At 41.9% G+C, this 14,338-nt stretch overlaps 1 protein-coding gene and 1 pseudogene across 2 annotated transcripts; one reads left to right on the top strand and one right to left on the bottom strand.

Annotated features, from left to right (window-relative positions):
- The first annotated feature begins 6 nt into the window (after positions 1-6).
- naa35 (N-alpha-acetyltransferase 35, NatC auxiliary subunit) lies at positions 7-8,626 on the top strand. Its single transcript, XM_085786600.1, has 23 exons — positions 7-211; positions 1,414-1,542; positions 1,670-1,703; positions 1,962-2,076; positions 2,166-2,240; positions 2,421-2,588; positions 2,747-2,813; positions 3,625-3,668; positions 3,790-3,840; positions 4,215-4,298; positions 4,444-4,558; positions 5,008-5,186; positions 5,322-5,381; positions 5,512-5,618; positions 5,741-5,807; positions 6,241-6,339; positions 6,486-6,664; positions 6,789-6,925; positions 7,068-7,135; positions 7,226-7,366; positions 7,489-7,611; positions 7,845-7,925; positions 8,140-8,626. The coding sequence occupies exons 2-23, from the start codon at positions 1,422-1,424 to the stop codon at positions 8,197-8,199; spliced, it is 2,175 nt and encodes a 724-aa protein (XP_085642726.1). The 5' UTR covers positions 7-211; positions 1,414-1,421; the 3' UTR covers positions 8,200-8,626.
- A 3,591-nt stretch (positions 8,627-12,217) lies between these two features.
- Positions 12,218-14,013, bottom strand: LOC146981425 (trypsin-1-like; annotated as a pseudogene). Its single transcript, XR_015036642.1, has 5 exons — positions 13,584-14,013; positions 13,245-13,407; positions 12,773-13,048; positions 12,509-12,644; positions 12,218-12,402 (listed from the first exon to the last, which is right to left on the bottom strand). The product of XR_015036642.1 is annotated as a trypsin-1-like (transcript).
- Between the last annotated feature and the right edge of the window lie 325 nt (positions 14,014-14,338).

Consider the following 14,338-nt stretch of genomic DNA (forward strand, 5'->3'; position numbering starts at 1 on the left):
TCACCAAAAGGATTACTTTAGTGTTGTTTCACGGTTACACTCACTCGATTTTAAGCTATAAGCTGTTGTTAGGAGGCTTGAGTCCTCTCATGACCGTGAGGGACTACATTTCCCGTGTTGACAGTGGATTCTGACGTCGAATGTGTGCGTCAATCTTTACAGTCTCCGAAGTAGGTTTTCATTAGCTACATGGTTAACACTAAATACTAAGGTACGTGCTAATTCACAATGAAAATATTTCTTTTTCGATTACAGTAATCGTTTTGTGTGTGCCTGGTAAAATCCAATAAAGTATTAAACTCGCGATTTTCGAGCTTTATTCACAGGAAACATCCCCTGTGGGCAACATTAGCCTGTTAGCACACGGTGTTAGAAGATAGCTAGCTGTTTTTGTAACTTACGTCGTTAATGTATGTTTTTCTAAACAGTAACTTACAAATTAAAGTTAACTGATTACATTAATGTTGTAAATGGACAATGCGAAAACGGCCTTGTATCATTGTGTATGTGAGGTGCATGTAACTAAAATGCTTCTCTGTCATTGAAATGCTTTCCGAATACCAGGGCTGAGGGAGAAACATCAGTATCTTCTTAAATCTGTGGTTGTTTAACCGGCAGATCAGGTCGAATTGATTTTAATGTGTTGTCTCGTGGCTCAGTTGGTGAAATGTCAATTAACCGTACATTATTCTTATGATGTACATGTTCTATAACAAAATGATGTGAATGAACAGGTACAAATCAGATAAGGATGCGTAAACCAGTCATGCAGAGGAGGAAGAGCTTTTCATAGTACTGACATGTTCTTGATTCAAGAGGCAGAGACTTTCCAGAGCACTCACACATGCAATTTACACCTTTTTAGGCGAAGTCATTTGACAGAGCAAGATGTTAATCCTCTGCTGTAATACTTGGTCATAATATATTGCCTGTTCAGCTTTCCAGGAGTGCAGGTCAGGTATTAATAACCATGTCTGTCTGTTTGGCAATATTGCCTGTTGGAGTTAAGGCTGTAGTGCTGCCGGGAAACAACAAGTTACATTTGAGCCTGCCCTTATTTCTACATTTGGCTACACTCAGAGACTCTTTGCTACACTGAAGTGTCACGGCAGTGATGGCTGGTTAGTGCACATACAGTACAGAGATGGAGCCTGAACCTGTGAGCTGTTTAAGCCACTACACCACATGTGTAAAGCTTGATGAGTCACTAAAGTGTGTGCCAAGTTGCCGGGGGTTATGTCCAGTGAAGGGATGTAGTAAATGAGTGTGTGTGTATTTTCCAGTTCATGGTTCATAGACATGGGAGGAATTATTTAAAGACAGTTCCTGTTATAATGAGGCATGCTGTCGTGGAAAATCATCTAACGCTTTGATATATTCTGAACACCTTGTCCTGCTTCTGTGTGTCCTCAGTGGTCACCATGGTGATGAAGTCAGCGGTTGAGGATGATGATGCTGGCTGGGGGCTGGGCATCCCAGAAAAAATGAAGAACAATGCCAACTGGGTTGATATTACGCAAGAATTCAAGGGTGCTTGCAAAGGTGAGAGATTGTGTGTGTGTGAGTGAGTGAGTGAGTGAGTGAGTGAGTGAGTGAGTGAGTGAGTGAGTGATATGTCTGCAGTTGCTAAAGTGACTGACCTGCTCCTCATCCTGTTTTATTTATGCAGAGCTGAACCTTGGGGAGTTGCTTCATGACAAACTGTGAGTAAGCAAAACACTTTTCACAAACTTACATTTTAAAGGGTCAGTTAGCTCAAATTACAAAAATGTACTATTAGTGTTGATTTTAGTAGAGAAAATGTTTCTTGTCTGAAAACCCAGTGATCAATGTAATTTCAGTGAAAAACAGAAGAAAAAAAAAAACGTTTTGAAATCAACTTGTTTGAACATGACAATATATACTGTTGATAATACACTGTACAGTACACTGAACTCTCTGCTGTGGCTCTCTGTTGGCAGGTTTGGCCTGTTCGAGGCCATGTCAGCCATAGAGATGATGGATCCTAAGATGGATGCAGGAATGATTGGAAATCAGGTCAACAGGAAAGTGCTCAACTTTGAACAAGCCATCAAGGTGCAGTACCACTCCATTTGTACTTGTTTTTATAATCATAACACTAAATCCAACCCTGCAGTTGTATAATGCTCTTATCTTCATTTCAGGAAGGTGCTATCAAGGTTAAAGACCTTAGTCTTCCTGAACTCATTGGCATCATAGACACATGTTTCTGTTGTTTGGTGAGTTTCATTCTCTTGAACAATGAAACCCTCTTTTCAGACCTTTTGCTATAACATTGTAATGTAGTGGAACAGCAGGGCAGTATAAGCATTGGATCACTGAGACCCTTTTCACTACATCCATCTTTGTGAAATCCACACTGGAGCATGTTTTTGTGTCTACCATGTGTGTTTACCTAGATCACATGGCTAGAGGGCCACTCCCTGGCGCAGACAGTGTTCACCTGTTTGTATGTTCATAACCCCGACCTGATTGAGGAACCAGCGCTCAAAGCTTTCGCCTTAGGCATCCTGAAGGTGTGTGACATCGCCCGAGAGAAAGTCAACAAGGCTGCTGTTTTTGAAGAGGTAAGCAGATGTCTGCAGTCGTCTTCGTCAGTGCATGTGCATATGTGAGAAGGCTTTATATTTACAAATGTGTGTGACAATGTTTGAGCTTAACATTTATTTATAATGAGATAAAACTGCAACGGGCTATTGATGATTGACCTCGTGCCTTTCTGTAGGAGGACTTCCAGGCCATGACGTATGGTTTCAAAATGGCCAATAATGTCACAGACCTGCGGGTGACAGGTACACGTACTGTATTATGATAAGGGTTGCAGCTTCACACATGCTGTGGACAACTGAAGCCGTGCCAGATTCATCCAGTTCTTTCAACAGACCAGAGATACCTGACGTTAAAGGGATAGTTCAACATTTTGGCAAATTGGCCCATTGCCATAATCGCTATAGTCATAGCAGTAGGTTCATTACCTTTAATTGTAGGTGTAAGCTATTTTCAGTACGGCGGAGCGCAGCAGCAGGCTGCTCAGAGCTACGCTATGGAGGCTAAGGGAATTTCTTGGTTTCCCTCATTAAACTCATCAAATTCAACATCCCAAAACTCCACAGCGCTTTTGTAGACAAGTTGTGACCTGCACAACCACCACGCTATGAGATAATGACGGAACGATACGAAACGGAGCCGTTTTCGAGGTAAATACAGGGTAAATACAGAGCCTGCTTGCTGAAAAACTGTCCCTGAACGCAACGCGCATCAGCGGTTTTGTATGAATTTACCTCGAAACGGCTCCGTTTCGTATCGTTCCGTCATTATCTCATAGCGTGGTGGTTGTGCAGCTCACAACTTGTCTACAAAAGCGCTGTGGAGTTTTGGGATGTTGAATTTGATGAGTTTAATGAGGGAAACCAAGAAATTCCCTTAGCCTCCATAGCGTAGCTCTGAGCAGCCAGCTGCTGCGCTCCGCTGTACTAAAAATAGCTTACACCTACAATTAAAGGTAACGAACCTACTGCTATGACTATAGCGATTATGGCAATGGGCCAATTTGCCAAAATGTTGAACTATCCCTTTAACTCTGTCATGTGTTCATCCCATCAGGTATGCTAAAAGATGTGGAGGATGAGTTACAGAGGAAAGTTAAGGTATGTGTTCATGACCAATTTAACCACCTGTATTTGCCGTTTCAATGATTTACTGCCAGTGCAACTGCTAATAATTCTGAATATTACACAGTTTCCTAATTAAAACCCTTCACTCCCTCAGAGCACGCGTAGTCGACAGGGTGAGCAGCGAGATCCAGAGGTGGAGCTGGAGGTAAGTTGCATAGTTTTTTGTTTGTTGTTGCGGATGAAGGTACATTTTTGGAATAGTATTTAGTATCCTAACATTTAAGTCATACACTGAAACATGTACCCTCTCAATATTTTGCTTATTAAAAATTGTTCCCATCTCCTGTATATCTGACTGTGGGCCTGAGATGACCTTTAGAGACTGGAATTTCCAGCCGGTCCATAATAGTAACATAATTAAAGGAAGAAAAATATCAGAGCCAAAAATAGACGTATTCTGGGTGGTTAGGGGGAAAAAACAGCCTTTGTAAATTCTTGTGTCTGTATTAATAGCTTTGTATGTATACATGTGCCTGTTTAATTTTGCTCTATGTTTTGTTTTGTTTTGCTTTTTTTCAGCATCAGCAGTACTTGGCACTTTTCAATAGAATCAAGTTCACACGGCTTCTACTTACTGCACTGATTGCTTTTACCAAAAAGGAGGTAATACACAAAAACAAGCCTGTGACAAAGTTAATGACAGACACTTTTTAAAAACATGTGAAATACACATGTGTGTATATTTATATACATATATATCGAGTCTGTGATTTTATTTACATTTGGTTTCATGTGTGTTTTGTTGCAGACCAGCTCAGTCAGCGAGGCCCAGAAACTTGTGGCTCAGGCAGCTGACCTCTTATCAGCCATTCATTCCAGTATTCAGCACGGCATCCAGTCCCAGAATGACACCACTAAAGGAGGTAACACACACACTTAACACGCACATACACATTGAGACATACACACTTTTCAGCCATCCAGTCAAGTCCATAATTTGTCCTGGCATGAATTTACAAACCAACAACTAAACTAAAGTATTACACACACATGCACGCGCACACACACATATTTAACTGGAACAGTATCTCACACACACAAAATCGCTTACCCATTATACGCATTCTTGCTCTCCAGCCATCCAGTGAAGAGGTTGTGGTGGCAACACCCAGACAGTTACATCCAGTGTCCACTCCAGTGTACCTCCTCTACTTTAAGAAATATTGTGACACAGAGACGCACAACTAAGTCTGTGTAAAAACTTCAGTTAATTTTTATGTCGCTCTACAATCGGAGACTCATAGGGAACATTCAAACTACATAATGTGACCTGTGTTAACCTTTGTGGGCTTTTTTCTCTGCATGTCCCCAGACCACCCTATCATGATGGGGTTTGAGCCCCTGGTCAACCAGAGACTTCTGCCACCTACCTTCCCTCGCTATGCTAAGATCATTAAGAGGGAGGACATGGTGGCCTACTTCAGCAAACTTATTGAACGTATCAAGACTGTCTGTGACGTAATCAACACCACCAACCTACATGGCATACTGGTAAGTACAGATGGTTAAAAAACAACAGACATGCACATATACAAAAAAAGTCTCCAAATCTCCTGACCTAGAACATGTAAATATTAAAGGTGGAAACTGTTGTTGACTTAAATATTGTGTCTCTGGCTTCACAAGGACTTCTTCTGTGAATTCAGTGAGCAGTCTCCCTGTGTGCTCTCCAGATCTCTACTTCAAGTGAGTCGTTCCTGTCTGTGTGTAGTAGAAATCACTATTGGTGTCTTTAGAGAAACCTCTTGGCATTTGTTACATGTTGTTGTCGCAAAAATGAATACTGAACTGATTTTTTTTTTTTTTCTAAATCCAGACAACGTTCCTGATAGATAATAAGAAGGTGTTTGGCACACACCTGATGCAGGACATGATTAAAGATGCTCTGAGATACTTCGTCAGCCCACCTGTCCTCTCCTACAAGTAGGTTTCATCATTGGTTAATTTGGGTCATTGTTTTTGTTCTTTATCTTGAGTTTGATGATGATGATGATGATGATGATGATGATGTGTTTGCATACGTGTCTGTACCTGTCTCTCTCCAGGTGTTGTCTGTTTAATAACCACCAGGCCAAGGACTACATTGATTCTTTTGTTACACACTGCTCCAGGGTATGTCACCACCGCCACCGTTACTGCTCATACCAGTCTGTGCATCTGATGCAGTTTGATATATTTTAATACCTCAGTTACCCAGTGAGCTTAATGGAGCATTTTTTTCCCCAATAGTTTAATAAAAACAGGTGGTGTGGAGGGGGGATTTAATATCGCTTTAATAAAAAGAGCTCGATGAGAGACGTGATATCAACTGAAATGAAAGGACAAGAAGTTTAGAGTTTACTTTAAAAGGATTTTTTGGTACTTTGGATGTTGAATGTAACTGCGTGCGCACTGTGTGTGTTTTTTTTACATTTTCCTATGAGGGGCCGTACAAGACATAATTCATTCTGGCATTCTCACACACATATATTCTCCATACACACACATATACTCTCACTCTCACACACATATAATCTCCTCACACATATTTATTCTTTCCCTTTAGCCATTCTGCAGTCTGATCCAGATTCACGGGCACAACCGAGCTCGGCAGAGAGACAAGCTGGGACACATTCTTGAGGAGTTTGCCACGCTGCAGGATGAGGTGAACTGGGGCTGCTTCTTGTGTGGTTTATCTCCTTTCTTTTCCTTCCAGCGTTTAAATACAATACCACTACCACACAAATTGATAATTACCGGTATTAGGGTATTAGAATATTAAATACTGAAGTCCTCTTTTGTGCTCTGCAGGCAGAGAAAGTCGATGCGGCGCTGCATAGCCTGCTAATGAAACTTGAGCCCCAGCGACAGCACCTAGCCTGTCTCGGCACCTGGATCCTCTACCACAACCTGAGGATCATGATCCAGTACCTGCTGAGTGGCTTTGAACTGGAGCTTTACAGCATGCACGAGTACTATTACATCTACTGGTAAGCACACACCTGCATGTTTGCTGCTGCTTCGGTTGAGGCACATTATGTCGGTATCGTGCGCAGATACTGACAGACCTGTGGTTTATCTGTGAGTGAATATCTGCCTGTTTTCTATCTGCAGGTACCTATCGGAGTTCCTTTACGCGTGGCTGATGTCCACTCTGAGCAGAGCAGACTCCTCTCAGATGGCAGAGGAGCGGATTCTGGAGGAGCAGCTGAAAGGACGCAGCAGCAAAAAGACCAAGAAGAAGAAAAAAGGTCCGCTTTGTTGCATCATCCTTATCTGCAGTTGATTCTTTGTGTGTGTGATACACAGCTCAAAAGTGTAAAGAAATACTCTCATTTTATGTCAGTGTGGAATCTTTAAGATAACGGTATTATATCTGGAATTACTTTTCAGTTCGTCCCCTCAGTAAGGAGATTACCATGAGTCAAGCCTACCAGAACATGTGTGCTGGCATGTACAAGGTAAGGCATAAATTCACAACCATTTCCCACCCATTTCTTGCACACTGATGTGTAATTTACCCCTTTCTCTCTCTCTCTCTCTCTCTTCAGACCATGGTAGCTCTGGATATGGATGGAAAGGTGCGTAAGCCTCAGTTTGAGCTGGACAGCGAGCAGGTTCGCTATGAGCATCGCTTTGCCCCCTTCAACAGTGTGGTCACCCCTCCACCTGTGCACTACATCCAGTTCAAGGTACTGTTTGTGCAAGGGGGAGTAATTCATATCCTCCCTTATCCTTCTTTTTTTTTATCCCTTTCGTTCTTGTTGTCGTTGCTTTTCTATGCTCCCCCTGACTTTGCTCTTTCCTCCTGCAGGAGATGTCTGATCTGAAGAAGTACAATCCTCCCCCAGGCTCTGCTGACCTCTACCTGGCAGCCAGCAAACACTTCCAGCAGGCCAAGCTCATCCTAGAAAATGTGCCCAGCCCAGATCCAGAGGTCAGGACATTAAACTGCTGTTAAATAAATGCAATTTATTTGTCATCAAAATCTATTTCTGAATAGAGTTTTTCTCCCTAAGACCTGTGGTACTTCTCAGGTCTATGACTTTCCTTTTATAGGATCACAATATTCTTCTGCTGCATGGCACTAACCTAAGATATAGTGTTTCTTTGCATGTTTTTTTTTACCTTTTCCATTGTCAGTAACCAGATATCAAAAATTGCCAACAGGTGAACCGTATACTGAAGGTAGCCAAACCCAACATTGTGGTTATGAAGCTCCTGGCTGGAGGACACAAGAAGGAGACCAAGGTAACAATATACACATTCTCAAATTTAAATGATTTACTTCTGTGGTTAACATACAAAAGTTGTGTTTAGCAGCCACACACAGGGAAAGGACACAATTGTGAAATGATTGGTTTATTTAAAGTGATGTAATGTGTGTATAACCAGGCGCTGTGATTGACTGACCTTTATGTAGTGTTTGTAACAGTTCATTACATACTATGTCTGCGTCCTCTAGGTGCTACCAGAGTTTGACTTCTCCGCTCACAAGTATTTCCCTGTGGTCAAGATTATCTGACTGTGCTCTGTATCTCAGGATGAGTCTCTGTGCATCAGCCGTACATGAACAAGTGTGCAATGGCCCCGATCCAATCCATGTCAGAACAATTGTGTGCGTGTGTGAGTGAGTGTGTTTATACACCTAACTGTAAAGCTGTGTAAAGGAGTGTTTGTTTCAACCCACTCTTTTTTTCACCTGAATGAGAGTCACAACTGGACCTAAATGAGCGACAATATCCACATCTGCATCTGTGAAAATCTTGTTTGTGTGTGTGTGCATGTCTGTGTGTGTGCAGGTCAGACACAAGTTGAGGTGCTTTTTGTGCAAAAAAAAGAAACTAGCCAATGACATTTTTTATAAGCCACCTCCAGAACTGTCTTGTTAAGGCTTGAAAAGATTGCTGTAATGAAAGTGTGTGCATATCATTAAACCATTTTGAAACCTTTCTATGTATTCATGTGTGTATCTGAATTATTTATTTTTTTTAATCCTGTACCCTTGGACAGCACTAGTTTACAATGTGGAACAATGTGGAAAGGATCATCGATTATAGACTTAGACTTGGACTTTATTTGTCCCAGAAGGGAGATTTGTTTTCACTTGACTGTATATACAGAAACAGAAAGAATATACAACTGAAAGCAGACATGACACACTTGAGTTAGACATACATACATACATGTTAGCTGTGGTAGACATGCACTGAGCTGGTTCTCTGTGGCTCTCTGCCCTGAAAAGCTGTATTGTGTTTTATGACTTCGACAACATGATACATTTTACCTATAGGAGTCGCCCTACAGTAGTACGCCCCGCAGCTCTGACCCAGCTGACACTGAAATGAAGATATGGCTAGATCATGTGACAGCTGCCGTACAGCGATACCATCTTGACAGGTGATCTACTTTGGGTTTTGATTTAAAGACCTCTTTAACCCACTGAATCTTACACTTATTATCTGGTGCTTCAGATAGGTCTGCGCAGAACAATTATCTTTAATGGATTAATTTTAATTATAGCCACCATAAATAGGTACTCTTGAGACTGGTGGTCACTTCACAAATAATAGTGATCCTTGTGTATGCCTAATTAATGCAGTGATTCTCTCCTTGACTATATAATGCAAAGCAGTCAGATGAAATTAGTCTTGGTTAAGAGTTGAGAGTTTTTCTTTTTAAACCAGTAAAATAAATGTTGAGGTTGAGTTCCTTCCTTCGGTGACCTGGTTTATGTGCACACCTCTGTGCAGTGCTTGCGTTTGCTCAACTCGGTGTACAACTGGCACAGGCTGTAAAGATCCCACTCACCCAGTATGTCAGAGTTCAGTGGCCTTCTTTGACCCTTAATTCACAGACTCACTTAATGGCATCTATTTATAAGTCCATCCTTGGTCTGTCTGGGGCTGTATTGCACTTAAAACCTGTAATCATTGTTTGTACTCTAATGGCACCCTTTCACCGGCTGTCCCTGAGGTTTACACTTTTATATTAGGAAGGTCTGCAGAGAGATGAGCTGATCTGGATTAGGTCTTTTAAAAATGATGTGCAGGATTTAGAGCAATTCCATTGGACTTTGTCAGCTAGATATGTCTTTCTCTGTCTGTTTTTATTTGCTTTATGATTCTGAATTGGTATTCTATGTTGTGAACGCCATATTGTTACATATCGTTAGACCAAGGCACCTTATAAGGGACCGTTCGTTATTTATGGAATGGGCCACCGGAGGAAAATGGGGGGGGGTCATGTCATAATATTCTTTGTTGAGGGGTGGGTCCACTAAAAAAAAAGGTCAGTGAGGGGGGGTCATTCAACATTTTGTCTGGAGGACACTGCAATGCCCGCAGAAAACAAAACAAAAACGGGACATTTCAAAGCTGCAAGCACTGATGACAATGAGAGCAACGGCCCCCGAATCACAACGTTATTTTATGTTGCCCTGATCTGCCCTGAGTGGGGTTCGAACCCGGGTCTCCCGCACCGCAGGCGACGATGCTAACCGCTTCGCCAAGAACTCAATAAGGGTTTTGCCCGCGGCTTAGCACGTCTTTTATGGGTGAGTGAGTTTAACTTCAGTACCGTACAGAGGCTACGCTGCCTGCCTGCCTCATTGCGTAACTCTACATAGTCTGAGCACCACGTACGTTCACCTTGCTTTCATGAATTGTAAACAAACAGACGCCCCCTCGGTTTTCGCGTCCAGCAGTCTAGCGGCTAATTCAACTGCAGTGATGGATAACTGTACCGGAGACAACTTCATGAACTACATTTGAGGAATAAACGGCAGCTTTTACCTGACGGGAGACCGACGCCTGAGCTACGGTAGCTAACAGTTAGCTGGTTGTACGTACTTTATCTCTCTCTCTTTCCCTCTCTTTCTCTCACACACACACACACACACACACACACACACACACACACACACACACACACACACACACACACACACACACACACACACAGTTGTCTGTCATTTCTGTCGTAAACCTTGTAATAATACGTTGTTGTTGAGTACGGTTCACATTATTGTTGCTTCGGTTTGAGTTGTGGATTAATTGTTAATGGCTTGTTGTGTAATGTGAGCTGGTCCAAAATCGCGATTCTGTTATTGATGAGTTGGGTTTTAATAACAGCTGATAAATGGCATGGATTGATGAGAAGGTGTTGCACATAGTTGTCAAAATGAAATAATGTAGTGTCACGCGCTACGTGATACGATGTCACGTGTCGATGGCTGGGGGGTGGGGGGGGGGGGGGTCATGTATCTTTTGATAAGGCTTAATGCAGGGTCATGTTAAAATTTACTGACTCCGACAGGGGGGTCATGTAAAAAAAAAAAAAAGTCCTGTGAGTCCCTCCGGTGGCACTGATGATAAATAACGAACAGTCCCTAAAGAGACAGTAGGTGCGTTTCCATTACCCCTTGAAATGCGCAAAACCTAAATATCGAAATTAAAAACTGATAATGGAAACACCTACATTTCGAAAAAACTCTCAAATATCGCAAAAAAGTTTTTGCGCTCTCATGAGGTGGTTTTTGAGACGTATCGATACAAACGTGTATCGCAAAAGTGGAAACACTTTTTTCGCTTTTCTACACGTCACCGGAGTTGTGTGTGTCCACGCTGTGTTGGTTTATGTAACTTGAGGGGACAAATGAACCACATGTTTATTGTAATGCATTGCTGACCTGGGCATTGTTTCTCATTAAATTAGAAAAACCTTTTCTATCATTCCCCTTTTCCGTGCATGGTTGAAGGAGACTGGCTCGCATCCACGTTCCCACTCCCTCCTGCGCCGAAATGTCACCTTAAGTCACATAAACCAGTATGGGTGTGTGGACACACACACAACCATCAGCGCCTCATCACCGCTGGTGTTTAAAAGGCTCCGTTCTTTCTGCAGTCAGGTTAAAGCGCACATCCGCCGTGTTGGTAAACAAATAATCCCTCTACATCAACGGAGGCAACCGTGCTTGAGCAGCTTGGGTTGGAGGTGGTGTGAGTGCGGGACAGCGGGGGACAGAGGAGGGGGCATTAGAGCTTCAGCACGGAACAACTGGCCCGTGTGAGTGCGTCCTTATTTGTGGCCGCTGCAGCGCCACACGGGCTTTGCCTTTCAGTAATCAAGCGCTGTTTTTGTCTTTGTTAAAAACAATAACAGCAACAGCTGTCGGCAGCTGAGATCGCTGTGCCGTCACCATAGAAACGCAAGACGCATTACGGCTCATTCGCAAAATACCTTTCAATGGAAACACCCGCAAATAGCAATTGCACTTTTTCGAAGTTTCAGAAATATCGCTTTTATTTTGCGAAAATCTGTAATGGAAACGCAGCTAGTGATGCATGAAGTTGAACGCAGTGCATACCACACATTTGACATTCAAATAAACTTTCAACAGCCAACACACAGACTCTGGGAGACCAGTTGTAATTTATGCAAGTTTGATTTAACAGAGGGAACAAGTACAGCACTTTGAATATATGTCTTTGCCTCCATACACAAGGTAAAATACCAAATTGCACCAAATTTGACAGGTGAAATCAATTTCTAAAGGGTGTTAATGTATGAGGTTTATTCATGGATTGTTCCGCATGGTTTCATCAATCCACTTCCTGTAGTGACAGATATTGAGCATCACAATAGGGTTTGCACACTTATCCACAGGGTTGCTAACAATAATCCCATGTAAGACATTATTATACTCCACAGCTGAACCTGCATCACCCTGCAAGAGAGAGAGAGAGAGATGAGTTGTAGTCATTCACTAGTCATTATAAGAAAAGGTCAGTCAGAAAATTTCAGAAATACATTTTAAAAAATGTGTTGCTTACAAAACAGGCCTCCACGCCAGATTTGAAGGCACACATGGTGGTAGATTCATCACTGAAGTAGTTAGACCCAGGTTTGTCATTTTCACCACATTCGCTGATGTCTGTGCACATCTCAAATGCTTTGGTTTTTTGGGGTCTGATGATTTAAATCAAAACAGAAATGTCAGTTTCATTGAATATCTATATTGAATATACTGTATACACACATACACATACACACATCAGCTATTATAGAACTGAATCAAGTTGCAAGATTTTGCTCACTTTCCACATCCGCTTTCTTGGCACCCCAGCCTCCAATCTCAACCTGCTGTCCCTTCTCCGGTGGTGTACAATCAACAGGAGGAAGTTGGATGGTGGGAAGGCCAGCAGGCATGTCCGTAATCAGCTTTATAAGCATGATGTCATGTTTGTTCTCCTCCTCTTTGTAGGTAAACTGACGGTCAGTTGGAATGGTTTGCTCATACTTTTTGGACGATCCACCATGCTTTTGTCAAAACTGACACGTCATTATTCACGCCAAGCTTCAGTTTCACATGCCTGCAGAAACAAAGGAGGGGGAAACTTTTTGTCAGGAGATTGAAGTCAAAAAAATCATGCAAATAGTATGCATTCCTCTCCATACAGTGGTTCTGACATTTGAAACTTTACTATGGCAGCAGTTAAGAAAGTCTTTGCGTTGACTTTCTGTAAACACATGAAAGCTGTGTCACATGGCAAAATGACAGTGTCTTACTGTTCTGCACAGTGGGAAGCAGTGATGACCCAGCGGGTGTTCAGCAAAGAGCCTCCGCAGAACTTCCCCCTCTGTACAGACTCTATCTGCACATGGTACTGCCTGTCCTTGTCACAGGCCTTACTCCCAACAATCCTCTTCTCAATGGTCCCGAATGCAGCATCTGATGTATAGAAGCAGAACAGACATCATGTGAAACAGCGGCACACCTCAGCCTGGATGGGTCCAAAATATTAAAAGTTGTTGTACTTAACCCTATTATACTACTCCTCATTTTGCTTGTTAAGTGCGGTATATGCACAAGAAAATAACTTCAAGAAGAGAGAAAAGGGAACTCACCTGCTAGAACCAACACAAGGACAAAGGCAACTTTCACCATGCTTGCTTGGGATGTGGACCACATCATGTGGCCCTTCGGCAATTTTTCCAGCCTTATATATAGTGAGTATCAGATTAATATTTTCTCCACTTTGGTTGGCAACAATTATGTGTTAGAAAGTTGTGTTAGATGACCATGAGTACGCCCCGCCCAGCTCTGTCCTTACCTCACTTCATATTCCTAGTAAGGCAACAGAATGAAGTGTTGGGGTGGGACAAAGAGTAGAGTGTATAGAAAAAAAGATAATTATGCACACGAACATCAGATATGAGCCTTAGAGTAGGAGGGGCTGGTCAGTGCACCTTTGTTGCGCTGTCTGTCGAAACAAGTTTTTGTGGATATGCTGTCATTTAAAATGGTATCTGTTAAGTTTTTACATGTAGACCCTATTTAAACCTCTGTTTACTACGCATTCGCTCACCTCCTTCAAACTCAACACTTTGTTTAACTCTCATTTATAGAGTGTAGCTGAAGCCTCAGTACCACATTATTTCAGTTGTAGGACATCGACAAACATGATTAATGTTCATTTCAAATGTAAGTAAATCATCAATAAAACATGTTGGTAAATATCGATTTATAATCTTATGCTATTGAATGCTTTGATATTAAAATTTATGTTCAACAACATTATTTTTGTTAATGGTCTCTGCAAACTTTTCACAATAGGTAAAGCTGTAAAAAATATATATATATATATCTTGCACTTTTTCTT

Source organism: Trachurus japonicus, chromosome 9 (assembly GCF_045865225.1).
Source record: "Trachurus japonicus isolate A0001 chromosome 9, Traja_1.0".
NCBI lineage: Eukaryota > Metazoa > Chordata > Actinopteri > Carangiformes > Carangidae > Trachurus > Trachurus japonicus.

What these genes read in the sequence shown, in the direction of transcription:
- naa35 (XM_085786600.1), top strand. Translation starts at nt 1,422, where the DNA reads ATGGTGATGAAGTCAGCGGTTGAGGATGATGATGCTGGCTGGGGGCTG. An exon ending in GAGTTGCTTCATGACAAACT is followed by an intron (nt 1,704 to 1,961) that starts GTGAGTAAGCAA and finishes CTCTGTTGGCAG; the next exon opens with GTTTGGCCTGTTCGAGGCCA. An exon ending in TGTGTGCTGGCATGTACAAG is followed by an intron (nt 7,136 to 7,225) that starts GTAAGGCATAAA and finishes CTCTCTCTTCAG; the next exon opens with ACCATGGTAGCTCTGGATAT.